The following is a 17,897-nucleotide window of genomic DNA, read 5'->3' as shown; positions in this document are numbered from 1 at the left end:
TTACAAATCAATGAGAACTCTGTCTCTACTGATGTGGGTGAAGAGATTCTTTACACAGTACAACTTACTACCATTTTTGCTGAAATTCTACATAAGTGAAAGATATGATGGCTATTTTGCATAATGTAGTAGTGTCTTTATGCATGCAAGACTCTCTACAGTTGTAGCTTCCAATTAGGTAATTTGCTTCTTTTCTTTTTTTTTGGAGTGGAGGTTGACATTTTCATCCCCACTTCCTCCTCCAACCACTTTTTCTGTGTCTAATGAACATCTTTCCTGCTCTCCTTATTTCTTACTTCAACCTGCAGTTTTTGTTTTTATCCCAGCACATAGACAATAATATATGGTTATGATTGATTCTTCCTTAACATATTCACATAGAAGGTAATGTTTATGTCTAGTTCATAACTATTTCACATGTACACATGGAAGGTAATGCTTCTTCTTAGTTGATTATACCTTACCATGCACACAAAGCTCTTGATATATAGTTAGTTCTTGTTACTTATTGTTTAATATGTTCACCTAGAAGATAACATATACTTCATTACTTTTTTCACACATTCATGGAAAATATTACTTATCTTTAGCTACTTTTCCCTGCTATGTGCACTTTGGCATTAATGTTTAGTTTTAGTTCTTACTTCTTAACATGTCTGCATAGAAGATAATGTTTTGATGTAAGTCTTGACTACTTAACATAACACACATTGGAGATATTGGTTAGACATAGTTCATTACTTCTTATCATATACCACTTAAAATGTAGTGTTTGATTGTGGTTCATTGTTCTTTTTCATTCACACACAACTTTTCACATTTAGATATAGGTGCTTACTCTTTAACATGTACACTTAGTTGATAATGCTTATTTCTAGTTTCTTACTTTTATACATAAAACATACAGACTGTCTAGTTTAGTCATAGTTTCTTTTCCCTATGTCACACAGAAAGTAATGTTTAATCATAGTTAATTATTCCTTAAGAGTGCATATAGTAGATATTGCTTCAGTTTAGTTCATTCCTATTTAACATGTACACCTAAGGAATAATATTTTGGTATAATTCATTCTTCTGTTTTTTACAACACTTTCACAGTGATGTATAAATTTAGTTCATTGCTCATTAATATGTCCACTTAATGATTAATGTATTGTCTTAGGTCTTTACTTCTTAACAAGTACACATGGAAAATAACACTGGACAACAAAAAATTTGCTACAGAAGAAAATTCAAGTGAATCTTCGTAATTTTATGGTGGTGATTTCAAAAACATAGTCATAATTTGTCCATCTGCACTAGGTTACAAGTTATTTGTAGCATTTCAATAATTAGCACAGTATGAAATACCATGAATCAACTCAGTACAATAGATTTGTGCTGCAAAATTAAGTTTTCTTGTACAGTTTAATGGACAAAAGGCATACATGTATTATAACTTCAAACAATGACTGTATTGTACTGGTGTAAAATTCCGAATATGTTTTCACATATGCTATTTCTTCTTGATATAATCGTCATGTATTACATCACTTTTGCCTCATTTTTATGCTCAGTTGCTCCACCTGAGAATTTCTAAACCCTCACATGCTAAGTTTTCTAGAACATTTGAGAAGTTCCTCAATTTAGCATAAGAATGGAAAAGTTAGATACCTCTCTCTTAGTTGCCCTTCACCCATAAGTTGGTTACTTTACCTTGTACCATGCACAGTAAAAAAAGTCCAAACTTCTTCCTTGCATCATACCTATGACATAATCAAATTCTGCAGTACCTTTTTCTTTAAATCTTCTGAACTTCAGTAAACACAAATTCTTTTACATTTTTTGGAAAATAATTTGAAATGCTAGCTACCTTCAAGTAAAGTCTGAAATTGCAAAAATTATCCAAACAGTTTCTGCTACATTTGTGGAAAATACATCACAGTTTTATGAAGGAAAACCATTACATAAATAAAAGTCTCTTACTACTACAATTTTGGGTGTAAAATTGGTGACCAAGAAAAACACTGGACTCTACATGTGTGTTGTGCAATTTGCACTTCTGGCTTGACACAGTAACTGAATTAGAAGAGAGCAAGTATGCCATTTGCAGTTATTTGACTGTTATTTTTGCATGACTAATGTTTTTAGATATTCTGGCAAAACTAAACAGTACATTAAAGATCGAGATATTGCATCTGCAATAAAACCAATACCTCATGGCAATCGTATCCAGTGTCACATCCACCAGTGAATTGGGAAACAGATAAGTTATCCTGTGAAGAAAACAATTAACCATCTTTATCTAGTAGTTCTATTCCTGTGGCACCTTAACATAAACTGCCTTATCGTACAAATAAAGCTAAATGTTTTGATTTGTGACTTATCTCTATCAGAGCAGCATATGGAGATCTCATTTTTTCATTATATCTGGAAAACAATTAGCACTTTGTTATAACCTGTGACTTCTTAACATGTACATGTAGCAGAAAGTGTGTCATTCTATTTCGTTAATCCTTAACATATCTACATATATTTTACTGATTAGATCTGGTTTATTACTCCTTCTTATAACATAAGCAGATAGGATTTTAACATATTCATTTACTTCATATCATGTCACACATAGTTAATGTTTAATCTTCTTTTCTTATTCCTTAACATTTACATATAGAAGATAATGTTCAGACATAGTTCTGAGCCACTTCTTTTTGTGTGAGTTTTGTACTCTATCATTTCTTGGGGCCACTGTACATTGTCTTCTTGACATAACAACATCCTACCCGTAGATTAGTTCCTCATCCGCTAGTCTTCCATTGCTCAGCTTTCAAATTATTCATCCCCTTTTGTTATCTTTGCTATATCTTTTATTTCTCACCTTCCTCTGTTCTGGTCTTCTGTCTATGCTCTCAATCAGGACTGATCCCACTCTTTTTTTACCATAATATCTACCGTTCTTTACACCTCCTCCCTCATGTCTTTGCTCTGTTTAGAAGCATCCTTGTGATATATCTTTACTGGCCCCTAACTAGTGATCCCAGCCATGTTTCTATTACTTGATCTTCTCATGTTTTTGCCCTGATTTTCTTTCTCAACAACTCATCCCTTCTGATCAACCCTCATGCTCTTTACTCAAGATATGACATCTTTTCATTTTTGCCAGGAATAGATCATGAAGACCCTGGAAAAGTAACAGAATTTAAAAAAACTGATATCCAGACATAGATGACTTGAAAACTGAATGGAAGTCAATGAAAAAATTATGGAAAATGGAAAATAAATCATGAAAATGCTGTTCTCAACTTTGTTGACATGTACACTATTGCCTTGATATCTGAAATCACATTGGCTTTACACATAACTTGACCTGTATACACATGCTTCAGGGGATATTGGCAATCATTGTTGTTTGCTATGCATCACCTCTTCTACATGTGAAAGTTTTCACATTCACCAAGCCTGAAAAATTGTGAAAATACCTGACAAGTGCAGTTTTAACAATGATTAGATATCCCACTGGGCTTATGGGTTATGAACTGTTAGAGAAGATAAGAAGAAGAGAACGTTGTTGTCTTTGTGTTAAAACATTTGACATCTTTAACATAAGTGAAGCTACCTTGATATTGCACATGACAGGGATATATCAAACTTGCATTGAAAGTAAGTCAAAGTTCTCTTAAGGTCACTCAGTTTATGATGTTGATATTGATACATTGAAGAAAATTTGGTGGTGTTTTAATCGATGCTTTCTGATAGTTGTACTTTCAAGAAATTTAACTGTGGTGAAAAGAAAACTGCTTATGTTTCCTGCTTTAGTTTGGCATCCTAGTTATTAAAAATGCTAAACTCTCAGGTAAATAATGAAAACTAGCATATTGTGCTGTTCAATAAAAGCCTGAACACGATAATGGAAACAATGTGAATGGATATTCAGGGTAAGTATTTGGCATTTGTAATAGCCTCACTTTTTATGTAAGTTTAAGTCTACAAGTAGTTTGGTTAATCTTTGTAAAATTGTATATATTCAAATTATAATTTTATGCTATTCCATTCTACAGTTTGTCTTTTGGATATGAATGAAAGTTTGTGAAAAGGTACCTAACATCAAAGTTTATGGGCCATGCAATGACTGAGCACATGATGAACAGCTCTTTGTTAGGCATTGGCAATCTGGATAGAAGAAAACTTCTACAGGTATTTTAAAATTTCACAAATTAAAAAATTTTCATGACAAAAGATAGTTTATGGAGATTTTTTGTGAAATGTAAAATAGCATTGTTATGTATCAAATGTTGTATTATGCAGGTTTCTATGAATGGTCCCAGTGTTAATTTGGAAATTTCTTGACCTCCTATGAGATGATTGCTTGGACAACATAGGCACCTCGTTCTTGGATTTGGGAAACTGTTTACTGCACATTCTTCATGTTGCTTTTAAGATTGTTATGATAACATAGACTGGAACTTTTCCAAAGTTTCTTTTGACTATTTCATGCCACAAGTACCAGACATGATGAATCTACTGAAGAGACCAGCTCTGAAGCTTTCCCATTAAGATTCTGCAAACACAGATCAATGGAAATTGTACCTGTTGCAGAAAAGTTATTATATGTCCTGTCTAATCATAAAATGTATGTATCAGCTGTCAAACAAAAACAGGTAAAGACAGGTACAATATCTTATAAAACTATGGCTAAAGCTATGAATGACACTTGGAGGTAAAGGTACAAGTATTTATATAAATTGCTAGAAATGTATCCGACACCTTTCTTGACTTTTTATCAAACCAGTAGAACTATGATGCTTTGTTTTGCTGCAAGCATGTTTAAAGTTATTAGGAAGTTCCTGAGCAGAATAGTGAAAAGTGAGGTATGTTAGAAGGTCTTGCACTTTAAGATATCTTGAGGGAGACTGATGTTGGTGATGATAAAACCTGTTTGTTGGAAAGAGATTGGAATTATTAATCATGTAATACAAAACTAAAAATGTCAGTGAGAGAAATGTCTTGGATATCAGTGTCATGTGCAAGAATATAATAACTACCTTGGTGAAAAAAGTTTAAGAAAACTGTTCTATCAAATGCCATATAGTAAAATAATTACAGTACTGGATACCAGAAGAAAGGTAGAAAACAGAGATGAGCATATACAAATGTTTTATAGAGTTCTGATAGATATGGTTGAAGCCAACAAAGTCTCAGATCTTAACTTTGATGGCATTAAGTTAGAATTTCTTGATTTTATATATACATCCTTGTGCAAATTAATTGAAACAAATGGTCATTTTACAATATTTTCAGCATGGCGGCCAGTGTAGGCTTGCTGGGCCTGCTGATTTCCTTTAATAGTCATTTTTTTCACAGAGACGGTGTCATTAACTGTGTTTTGCAGTACGATCGATCTATTTTTGGGATATATGACGAAATTTTGAGGAATATTATGTCATTCGAAATTGCGTTAGAAGGGCAAGAAAACCAGTCAAAAAACAACTTACCAACTCAATGAAGAAAAAACGGTATCAATGGGGTCTAAAATACAAGAACTGGATGCAAGAACAATGGGGGAAGGTGTTATTCAGTGACGAAACTCATTTCTTTGTACAGGGTCAAAGAAGTCTGCATGTTCGCAGATCTCCAGATGAGAAACTTCCAGAATCTCACATCAATCAGTTCGTAAAACATCCCTTGAAGAAGATGTTTTGGGGCTTTTTCAGCTACTATGGTGTCGGAGGCTTACATATCGTAGAAGGTATGATGCGAGGACCACAGTACATCGAAGTTTTGCAGAGAAGAGTCGTTCCAGAATTGAAAAAGAGATTCCCAGATGGATCTGGCATTTTTCAGAAAAATCTGGCTCCGTGCCACACATCGAAACTTGTGAAGAATTTTATGACTACAACGCAAATGAGGGTGCTGGACTAACCTGGAAACTCTTCAGACTTAAATCCTATTGAAAATCTTTGGGCGATTTGTAAAGAAAGACTTCAGGGAAAAGACTGTACTACGAAAGATAAGCTAATTGAGGCCATAATTTATGTTTGGTACTGCAATCCAAAAATTAGTAAAGATTGCAGTCAACTCGTGAACTTGATACCAAAGCAGATTATTGATCTTCTGAAAAATAAAGGCGGTCATATCATGTATTAATTTGTGAGTAATTTTTGGATTCTCAGAAATAAAACGCAAGAAATTGAAAAAAAAAATCGTAATTTTCCATCTTGTTTCAATTAATTTGCACAAGGGTGTGTGTAAAAATGATTGTTATGGGTTAAGAAAATTTTTAAGTAGAGGAGCAAACAATGTTTCAACCTTCTTCTGTCATTATCAAGTTCACAAAGAAAGAAAGAGGTAACTGACTGATAGCTGACCACAACCCCTTTCAAACATGTGGTCAGCTATCAGTCAGTTACCTCTTTTTTTCTTTGTGAACCTGACAATGACCAAAGGTTTGAAACGTTGTTTGCTCCTCTACATAAAAAGTTTCTCATCATCACGATTTTTTTTTATTTTATTGTACCAAAAATGCATCAGTTTTCAAGTCCTTTGCCAACACTAATCCACTGAACAGTTAGGCTATCAGAAACTGTGGAATGTGGTCAATGGTTCACTGGTATTATTTCATAACTAGATCATAGTAGAAATATGGTTTTCATCAAACAAAGAGGTTTGTATTTTAAACCTAAAAGAAAAGTATTTTGTAGCAAAGAGAGGGATTATTGATCATCGTCATAAGGTTGGTGGGGGAAAATCTTAATGTTAAAATGGCCAAAGAGCTCTTCATTGCTATGGCAGATGGTAGGTAAAGATTATATGAGTCGTCTAGGTGATAAAAGAAGGATCAAAGAAAAGGGAGACTAAGCCAATAAAAAAAGCTGTTGCAAAATGAAACTGATGAGTTAATGTAAATGAAAAGAACATTAAATGTTGATGCAGAGGCTCCAGTCAAATCAGTTGATGAACATTCTGTTAGAAGCATGAATGAGTTGAGGACACTTATAGTCAAATGGGATAGCCACAGAAAATCTGCCAAAGAAAAAACTTGCTGAAGCAGTCAAAATTGATGAGTTCCTGAAAATGAAACTAACTGATTTAAAAAACGAATGAAAAATGTTAAACTTCTAAAAAAAAAAGGTAGTGTCATGAGATTTTATGCATTATATTTTGATACAATGGTAATAAGATGCAGATACAGTTTTTATTATGTATTTTTTTAAAAACTTGGGATCTATTGATATGAGATGGTTTGACAGGCTGTCATGGATTGAAATCAGGTTTTTTGATGTATTGAGGCTCATTCTTTATGTTAATAAGGTGTAAATACAATTTTATTTTGTAATGTTACAAAAAGTTGTGATTCTTTACATATATCAGGTTATTCTGAATTGAAATAAAGTTTTTTGTAGTCCTGAGGGTTTCACATTGACTCTTTTGTAAATTTAAAGGAATTAATTTTTTTTAATAATATTGTTTTTCAGTTCATTATTTTATATTAGTTGCTTTAAAGTTGAAAACTTTTATACTGTTGACATTCTTTATGGAAATTTATAAAAATGTCATGGAAAGATCATGGAATGTTTTGACTGAAAGTGTATGAACCATGTTTTGCATGTTAGATTCATGTGGTCCACCTCCATAGTTATGTAGCTGTTTCTTTGTCTCACTCCAGCTACTCTTCATTTACTTCTATGTACCATTGTATGAGCATATTTATAACTTTAGTCTCACAATTACCAGTTTCCATTAACATCATTGCATTGTAATATGTACATCCTCTTTCACATGTCTTTTCTTCCATGCACTTTATGTGTCTTCTATTTTGGATTTTCAGGTGGCCTTTCCTGATGTCACAGGATAATATATTCTCTTACTATTTTCTACCCTCTTTCATTTCTTCCTTGTCTATGCCACCACTTCCTACTTCTTACTTATTACTGTTTTTTTTTTCCACAATTTTATCCAGGTCCTTATTGAGCCCGTAGTAAATGATTCTGCTCTTTCTAGACATATTAGTCCTTTTCTTACTTTGTGGTGTTTGCCATTATTCATATATTTATCGCTTTATTTTCTCCTACTTTCTTATTACTGCACTTACTTACTTCTTCATCGTGGCATTCCTTTTCTTCCTTTGTATTTTATGAAAGAGCACAGTGGTCACTCCTTATACCTTTTTCTTCTGTTTCTCTTTTTGGGGGTTATATTTAATCTTGTCCTGTTCGTGCCACACAGTGTTATGTCACTTTATTTCTCTTCATACCTGGGATCCATCCTCAATTCAGGGCCCCTTTCCTTATCCAATTATGGGTTGGATCAGCCATTCCACATATCTAGTATATTGCTGTTTGATGGTGGATGAATGTGTGCTCTCCCATTCTCCTCTTCTCAGTTTCTGCCCTCCCATTCTCCCTCATCCTTTTCTTTGGGTCATGTGAACTACATTACATTTCTTTATCACTTACTGTTTGTATCTTCTGACTGTCTCATCCATGTCAGGATTTCAGCTTCCATTCATGGTCATTCTTCATTTCACCCTCTATCCGTTGGAAGGTGAATGTACATATTTCTCAACTTGCAATTATTATAGGTTTTCACTAAGTGGCTGGTGTTACCTTTCAGGGTACACTTGCCCAAAGTACACATTGAGCCAGAATAATTGAAAAAGTTCATACCATCCACCCTGGCCTCAATCACTACCCAGTTTGAGATGGGATGTTCCACAATACCTCTGGAGTTTTCCACTATAGTAATTCTGTATAACATTCCAATCTGATCCAGCACCAATGTTGTGTGTCTGCTTGTTTTTCTGGCTAGTGCTTGCTAGCTTGTAAAAATAAGATTTGGTGGTTATGTAACCAATTGTACTGTCTTCATTACAAGACCTTTCAGGGAGACATTTGATGGGGATCTAAGCATATACTTCAGGTTTCCCCTATACACACCACCCCCTCCTTTGAGTGGAGTGCAAAAGACCCTTGCTTCTAGCTGCTGGAATAGTAGACCATCAATAATTCTCACCAATTTTGATATAACAGTCATGTTTGTACAAGGGATTCCTTTATAGTGAGAAGTGGAGCAGTGGTGTTTTCAGATTGTATTGCAGATCATCCTACTTCATATTCATACATCATAATCTTCAAGTGGAATTTCAACACAAATCACCGTATCAAGCTCTTTTCACATGAATTTTTGGTGGGAGTTTTCAAAAGATTGTGGGCATCTAAGTCTAAGGCAGATAATTTGATTTTAAGAAGAAGCTAGATTTCTGTGTAAGAAAGTATCTATCAAGTATATTTTCAAGTAAGGAAAATGTTAACTGGTAACTTTATTGATAAACAGAAAAATGGAATTCAGAAAGTATTTGGTCATTTTAATCATTCATTAGAAGTAAATTCTTGTTATTCCAATCAAGTGTACAGTATAATTAAATTGCTGTTATAGTATAGATGGTTAATAATAGGTATGAATAAGATCTTTATTTAAATTAAAGAAATATAATCTGGATTTTACTCAGAATGTATAATTATTGATATGATAGAAATAGAAAATATTTAGTCTCCTTGATCGATATTGCTACAGAAAGTAACACCTTTGAATAATTAGGCACAAAACTTTGGATGGATTTATTATTTATACTGTTTCAAATAACAGCTGTAGAAAATGTTTCATTATATGAAATATGTCCTGTAGGAGAGTAACATCAGTGGTATCTGCATAACAAAAGTTCTCCTTTCTTTCATTTTAAGGTGTTTCAAGTGAATTTACGTTTAATGCCAAAGTGAAATTAAAATTGATCTAGAAAAGCCTCCTATAGATCATAACTTTCAGTCAAAGTGAATGCTAATGTAAAACAACAATGTGGGCTCTATAGTATGATAATGGACATGCACTGAAACATTCAAGTACAACATATAAACTTGTGTATCAGGTGATAATAAGTTAACCTTAAGGCACTTATTAATAATGCATTCATTCAAGATACTAATTCCCTATTAATACTATATCTATGAATGACTGAGTCTTGAGAGTGACTGAAATAAAAATACTGGACACAAAGTCAACATAAAATAAACAGTTTTACCTAATTTACATTGAAAACACAGATACAGTATACATACTTGCTTTTAACATAGGATAGTTTTTTTCTGTTTGATTTTTCATATTCAACAGTTCAAGTTAAACCCATAGAAGCTTTAATTAGTTGGTGTTGATGTTAGTTGAGCTTTGACAGAAGTCTTGTCTGCATTCAGCTGCCTCTTGAGACAATCTAAATTAAAGTGACCTGCAAAGTACCTATACAACTCTTATGGTTTCTCCACTAGGTCCTGTTAGTGAGTCAGCTGTTTCGTGGGCTTAACTTCCATGGGAAACATCAGATCCAGACTGACAACTGACTGAAGACAATCACATGCATCTACAGGTTGTACTAGGTAGATAGGTAGGCCTTTTCCAGTCATCTTTGAGTTAGCAGGGAAATGTCCTTGCTGATCAGAAACTCCTGGATGTGCAAGTGAACATCAAAGTGCTTGTACAATGCCATAGTTACATGCATTTCTGCTATGTTCTACAACCTGATCCTTTTAAACTCACCCTACTGCATGATAAGGAGCACCCTTGCTGGATTTGGGTTTTTTAGCTGTTCTTTCCAGAGCTCCTGAAGAGTTAAGTGTGGTATCTAATAAAGTCACCTATGTATATTGCTTTTCACTGCTATATCAAAATGATCTCAACTCCAATATAATATCCAAGATCAGGATATTTGAATAGGTTCTCACTGTTTGGCAAGAAATACTGGCTATTGTTACTCTACTGTACTTCATAGTTTTTAAGGATTAACAACCACTTCAATGGTACCTGTTGCACTCAAACACAAAATTTCTACTATACAAGTAATGCTGAAAGTGTTTTATGAAGATTACAGCTGCAAGCATTTTTTCTTTGTCTTATGCTGCCTGCCTTCATGAGTTATGAGTACATGGTTCAGTCCTTCAGCTGCAATATTATTGCTCTGATTCCACCATAACTAGCATTAGCTTTAAGGAAGAGCTCACAGTTTTGTCATGGATATAGCAACACTAGAACTTGTACTAAAACATACTTCATGAACTGGAAAGCTGATATTTTAACAAGATCTATTGAGATTCTTTCTTTACCCATGATATGACAGAAAAATTCCTATTTTGTGTACATCAATGCATATTTTCTTAACTACAGTTTCAAACTTTTTAATCTTATCCATTGGAATCCCATTTTTCACATTCCTAGCTACAGACTTGAATGTGCATCATTAAGACATCATTAACATTGATCAGACACTTCTTCCATTGTAAGCTCTATTAGACTCACAAAACTGTTGGAAACATTACACAGATTGAACAGCATGTCTCAAAATTCATAAAAGCCATCTGTTATGCTGAAAGCTGTCTTAGGTTTGCTAGTCAAATGCTTTGTCAAACGTAATGAAGGAATAGGTTCCTTCCAACATGCCAAGACGTTCATCTGTTTACAAATAATGGAAAGACATCAGTGTGTTACTACATTTACTCATATAAAATCAGTGAAGAATTTAGGCATACTTTTCTTCTTACATACAGTCAGTAATAAAGATGGCCAAGTACTCTGAGGTGGCTGTATAATCTTGTTCTTTAACATCAGTTGGACCTTAGCACTGGCTACATACCTAATGCTTGAGGGAAATCTGCATGGTAGTTATTCATAAAAACCTGCATCACCTGTATCTGTGTGCTGCTGTGTAACTTTTATTTTGCACAGCCATCTGGTTCCATTAGCACTCTGATATATTCTGCTGACAAGCCACTGACTTTCTGCTGCTGAATTAAGATTGTTGAATTCAGATTGTTTGCACAATCCTCAACTACCAATCTCAGATATGTTGGTAACCATGTATGTACACTTAAATACAACATGGTGGACTGAATTTTAGTATAAATGCTAGCATCAGGAACTTCCACTTTGCTTACCCACACCAATGATCAACCCAGCATGCAGCTGGATGAATAATGATCCATAATTTCAGAACAACACAGGACATTCATTTCCACTCAGGCAGATAACTGCCAAAGCTAGTACTGCTTGTTTTTCCAACAGAAAACAGCCTATTTCATGCATGACTTTAAAACCATGTTACATGTCACCATTTCACTAAATTCTCCACAGTAAACCAAGAACACCACTTGTGTACAAGGATATATAACGACTTCCTTTCATGATAATGATGCAGTAAGACATGGAAGCACTTTGATATATGAGTGGTTTTTATCTTCATATAAAAAGTGTTGATTAAATGTTATATTACAATTTGAGATTGGGAAAATTTTAATTTTTACATACTTATAATGTACCATTAATCATTGTTTTTAGTTTTAACATCTGTGTTATTGAAAATGTACACAAATGTTCTCATATTCATAATATTTTTAGTCTACTTTTGTGTTAACGTCCTTCTGTATTTTTTCTAAACATTTTACTTGCTCATTTTATTCCACATTTTAAAGTCTTGTTTATTTTTCTGATTTGATTTTATTCACTAGTGGTACATTTTAATTTTGTATATTAAGTGTAGTAATAGTTTGGCCAACTACTGTAATTTCAAAATGTATTCTCGAGACACCCGTTATGGGTATTAAAACTTTATTAAAATAAAGTACAGAACAATGTTTCAACTATATTGTGCTATTTAGTTAAGGTGTAGAATTATCTTGAGAAGCCTGTTTACAAAAGCAAACATTAACTTTCTAAACTATATACAACATAATATTTTTGCTAAGAATCTGTAATTTGTAGTGTAGTAGAAACTTATTATTTTGCCCAAATGCCATGATTAAAATGTCAGTATTTGTTATTTTATCTGAAGTTTTAAAAAATGCAGACTCATCTTTTCTATGGTTCTTACAGGAAGATGTATTCTCCAATACCACCCTCTTAAGGATCGATGGGAGTTTTTTGGGTTTATGCCTTATTCTAGAAACTATCATGCTTCAGTGCTTTATCAGGATGTTGTCTATGTAACAGGTAAGAAAACTTGGTTTTAGTTTCTCTTTTTGCTTTTACAGAAGAGATATTAGTAAAAAAAAATGCTGGGTTTTACTTTGAAAGATTTAACTTTTCATGTTATTCATGCAATAAAACTACATTCCTATAGGGTACATACCTCCCTCACAAAATAAGCTATTCTTGTTCAGTACTGCTGTCCATATGCAAGTTCTTTCTTTACACATGCCAAAGCCTTCTGCTCTTCCCTGTTGGAATTGGAAGATTCAAACATGTCTTTCATGCAAATTATCATGCCTCACCTCTTAACCAATAGGATAACCTTCACTTCTTGTTTGGCAGCTTTTGAGTACAGATGTGCTTTTGTGCTTAGTGCTTCATGTGTGACACATAATTTAATTTTTGCTTGAAGAAGCTCTTTTTATACTTCAAATCATTTTCTCCTTGTTTATTGTCACTGTATTTCTGCACTCAACAATTTAGTGTGAATTTTGTGAGTTCTAATTTCGAAGTCAACATTAACACTTTGGCTCTCACACCAACAACCAGTGTTTTGTCTCAGACCTTAGGCACAGGTGGCCTGACAGTGTATCTTTCTTCTTTTATTCAATGGGAAATTGAGCATTACATAAGTCACATAAGTCAACCTGTTACCTCTGGCATCACCTAGGCTCTTCATTATTGTGCTGAAATTATTCAGCATGACAAGGATTTTTATTTCTTTTTCCTCCTTCTGAGTTTGTTGTTTCTTCCTAAATCCAGCTTGAAGATTTCTTCAACTTTCATAGATTTTGTATCTCAGATATGTGATATTTTGTCTGCTTTCTCTATCTTGTACTTCTCTCATCCTTCCTTGATTCATGAGCATTCTTCTCAACCATTTTGGTATTTTCTTCCTATCCTGATATTCAGGTCCATGCAGATCACATTCTCTCTTAATTAAGTGAATGAATCAGCATGCTTTACTCCCCAAGAGCCTCTATGCCCTTTTTTTACCATCACGCAAACTATCAGCTTTAGATCAACAGTTATTTGGTTCCCTATTACCCTTTTGTGGAGTGCTACCTAAATCCAACGTCTTTCGTGTCTTTCCCTTTCCTTAGTACCTTTTTCAGGCATCTTTGTTATAAATCTGCTTTTGGAAGCTCTTCACAGAAATTCTGAGGGATGTTTTCACAGATACTCTTCACATTAGCCCATATATCATCCTCAACTATGTTGTTGCATATATGGTTTCTTTGTTGTGAGGACTTTATAGATTGGAACTCACTTTTGGCTTGTGTCACTTTATCCTCCACTTATCACGGGAACTAACATCTTGCTGCTTTTCTTTGACATTATGTCTTTAATACCATTTCTCACAGTATAAAGTCATGAGCAACATCAGCCCACCAACAGTCCTTCCTTTCAACTTTTGTGGCCTGTTGGTCTCAATCAGAGCTTTCCATACTTCCTATTTCTGTTTCCTGTCCTTCATCCTCACATCTATTACTTGTTCCTTCAACTCTGGGTACTTTCTTTTGTTGATGTCATCAACAACATACCGCCTGTTTCAGGCAGTACCAATGACTACCTGGTGGGTTTGGGGCAAATAGAAGCTTGATTGTTAGATTTTCTTCCTTGCACTTTCCTTTGTTGGTGATCAATTGATGACACAGGTTCTTCTAGAATGTTTGTGCAATCATGTTTCTTTCCCACCTCTCATTTCCTTTTTCCTTCCTTGAGATCCTATGAAATGCCAGTTTCTGTCAGAAGCTGTTCAAGATTTACTTTTGCACTGGGCTATCAAACCAGTTCACCATTCCTAAGATGGTTTTATAAACATCTTTTTGTGATATCCAAGAAAACTGGAGATTGGAGCCCAGTCACCTTTTTATACCCTGACAATTCTCCTCAATTTGTGGTCTTTTCCTTTCTATCTATACAAACTGGGCCCTTTGGGTCTATTTGCCCTACTCCTCTCTACCTTCTTCCTCCTACACATTTTTCAATTTTCCGTCACTACTGGAGGAAATTCTACAAACTGGCTTGTGGACTGTTGTTTATCTCCCACTGTCTTTAGTGCATTGTGCTTTCACACTCATCAGGTTTTCTTCTTTCTTTCCATTTTTATCACACAAATTCTGCTCTGTGGCAAGTGGTGCTTAACCAGCTATTCTTTCATTTTAAATCTGCATTATAAACCATATTTACTCCTGCTCTCTCACCATGGTTCTGCTTACTTACTCTCAAGATGGGGTGTTCCACAAGATTGCTGGAAAGTTATCTATTTTGCATTAAATGCTTCATAACCATGTCCATTCTTGATCGTACCACTCGTGAACTGAATGGATAAAGTTGAAAAGGTTAGTTGTCCATCCCTGCCATACCTTGAGTGGATAAAAATAAAGTATACAAGATGCTTAGAGAAAATGTGCCACACTAAGGGAAATTGTAGAATTAAGAACTTAAGACTTGCATTCTGTTAAAATATGTAAGTCTTAAGTTCTTAGTTCTACTATTAAGTGTAGCATAAAATCTTAGTTAACAATTCATATTTCAATAGTATGTAAGTTTTAAGTTCTTAATTTTACAAGGCAATATTTAACAAATACTGAATACCTCTTAATGAGACACATAACCCATTTTCTCTTGGCATCTCTTCATCTCTATTTTATTCACCACACCTCCAATACGTATGAAATTAAACATAAATTACTCACTATCAAATCATCATTGATCAAACAAACCATAATTTTTATAGCCTTCAATTTTGTTTGTTTAAAGAGCCATCAAATGAAGGAAATCATACTTCTTTTGTCACACCCACCTGTTACATCGTCTCTTTCAGAATTTGTTAATAGTTTTTTGTGCTTAATTCTTTATTATCTATAACCAATAGAAAGCCAAGGTTTTCATCTATCATATTGTATACAATACATATTGTATTGTAGTGTTTTCTGTTAGTACAAGCTTCATTCCCACAGGAAAGATAGTGAGTAGCTTGGATGAAGCTGTAACGGTTCTTGTCTCATAGTTAGAAAAAAAAATCGTGACAGTAAGAGAAAATTGCCTTTTTTTATATGTTATTATTCTATGTTCTTCAGTGAATTAATTAGTTAAATAACAATTATTTAAGGCATTACTGTCATTAGTATAAAAGGGTAAGCATCATTGATGGCCACAATTAAAAAAACAAAAAACTTGGGAAAGTAATTTGTGTTTTTCATTTTTATTTTGTATTTATTATTATAAAAGTAATTAAAATGTAAAAATAGCAATCTCTTTAGGTTAGTGAAGATTAGATCAAGTAAAATATATAATAAACAATTTTCAGAAGGCATGCATGCAAGTAGCTTGTGGGTAGCATGATTTAATAGTGCAATATGAGCTGCATGATCCCCAGTTATTTACAACTTATAATGGCATCAATGCACAGTTCAAAGGGCAATAAAACAATATAATTTAGTTGTAAATGGATGTATACTGTTACTATTTTAAAGCTGCTCAGAATAAATGAATGTAGTTTCTTGTTACAATTTGTAATCATTATAGAAAGAAAAAGAGGGTAATTTAATTTAGATTTCTTTTGTAAAGGTAGGTTAAAGAAAATATAAAACGTTTTACTGAAAACAAATATTTGGAATCTATCTAAGAGGTTTTAGAGATCACACAAATGAAATTTGAGATTTTGGATATGAAGAAAAGAATTTTTAACCTTAACATGAAAATTATTTTGTGCTTGGACTATTCAAAACAAATAATGCTGAAATACTCAATGTGTTCAAGTACAAATCTTTTTTTAGTTTATTAAAAATACTTCACTAAAAATATGATTTTTTTTATGTAAAAGACTCATAATGTTTACTGCAAGTCTGACAAATTTAGTAAAGATATACACAATATGTTAAAAACTAAAATCCATAAATACTTTAAATGAGTACAAAAAGGTCACATGATCAAAAACATTGACTGAGCCCATATTGAAACAGTTAATATCTCTCTTTGCTCAGCTCGTAGGAGTTACATTTTATTAAAGTGGGCTTATAATAATTATATAGGATATAAATCCTGATTTAAATTTTCCACTGGGAATTAATGAAAGCAGAGAGATGTAGGAGCATAAGCAAAGACAATGAAGCAAAAGATCAAAGCTGACATCCCAGATTTCAAAAACTACTGACAGCCCATAATCAGGGTTATAGGTTGGCAGGGTTCTATAAATCCAATGCTGTGGAATTTGTTGAGGGAAGAAATGGGAGTACACCAAGAAAACCCACTTTCACAGGACAGGCACGTGATAATCTACCTGCCCTTAGCCCAACTGTAAGAAAAACACATGGGATCAGTTTTAAAAACTTAAATGAAAATTATCAGTGGTGTATGTTCTGTTTGGCTGCAATACAAATTGTACAGAGATACTGTTTTGTGTGGTGCACATGTAATGCTGGGAAGGAAAGAGGTTAATGTGTTCCTTGTTTCTGTAATAATTTTTAGCTTATGTATATAGCTTTTCTTTAAGCAATGGTATTTTACTTACTTTATGTAAATTTGCTAACAAAGGTATAATTTGTGAGTCTTAGGGCTAATCTTAGTACTCCTTTCTGTTGATATAATAGTTTTTTGGTTGTGTTATCTTATTTATTTATAATAACCTGACAGACATATTCAATGATGGGTCAAATATACACTTTGTAGATTTTTAAAATAGTGTTAGCTTTGCATCCTTTATTTTTGCCAACTATAAGTCTCAGGTAGTTGATAAATTTACTGATGATTGCATGTGTTTTCTTCATATACTCTGCCCCTTTCAGTCTTTTGTCAAATGCAAACACCAAAATATTGGTGTATGGGAAAGTATGTTTATGTAAGGTCTAGGAAAGGTATGTTATTTACAAATATGATATGAAGAAGTAACAAGAGAACTTATCCATCCA

At 33.5% G+C, this 17,897-nt stretch overlaps 1 protein-coding gene across 3 annotated transcripts in view; it reads left to right on the top strand.

The window, feature by feature from the left end:
* LOC143256523 (beta-scruin-like) overlaps positions 1-17,897 on the top strand; it is a 138,248-nt gene that overhangs the window by 104,208 nt on the left and 16,143 nt on the right. For all 3 annotated transcript variants that reach the window (XM_076513875.1, XM_076513868.1, XM_076513885.1), the window contains exon 13: positions 12,886-13,002. In XM_076513875.1, the coding sequence (XP_076369990.1) occupies positions 12,886-13,002 (117 nt within the window). The remainder of the gene's footprint in view (positions 1-12,885; positions 13,003-17,897) is intronic.

Source organism: Tachypleus tridentatus, chromosome 1, assembly GCF_004210375.1.
Source record: "Tachypleus tridentatus isolate NWPU-2018 chromosome 1, ASM421037v1, whole genome shotgun sequence".
NCBI classification, from domain to species: Eukaryota; Metazoa; Arthropoda; class Merostomata; order Xiphosura; family Limulidae; genus Tachypleus; species Tachypleus tridentatus.
The sequence above is the reverse complement of the archived record's forward strand: the minus strand, read 5'-3'. Positions and strand labels throughout refer to the sequence as shown.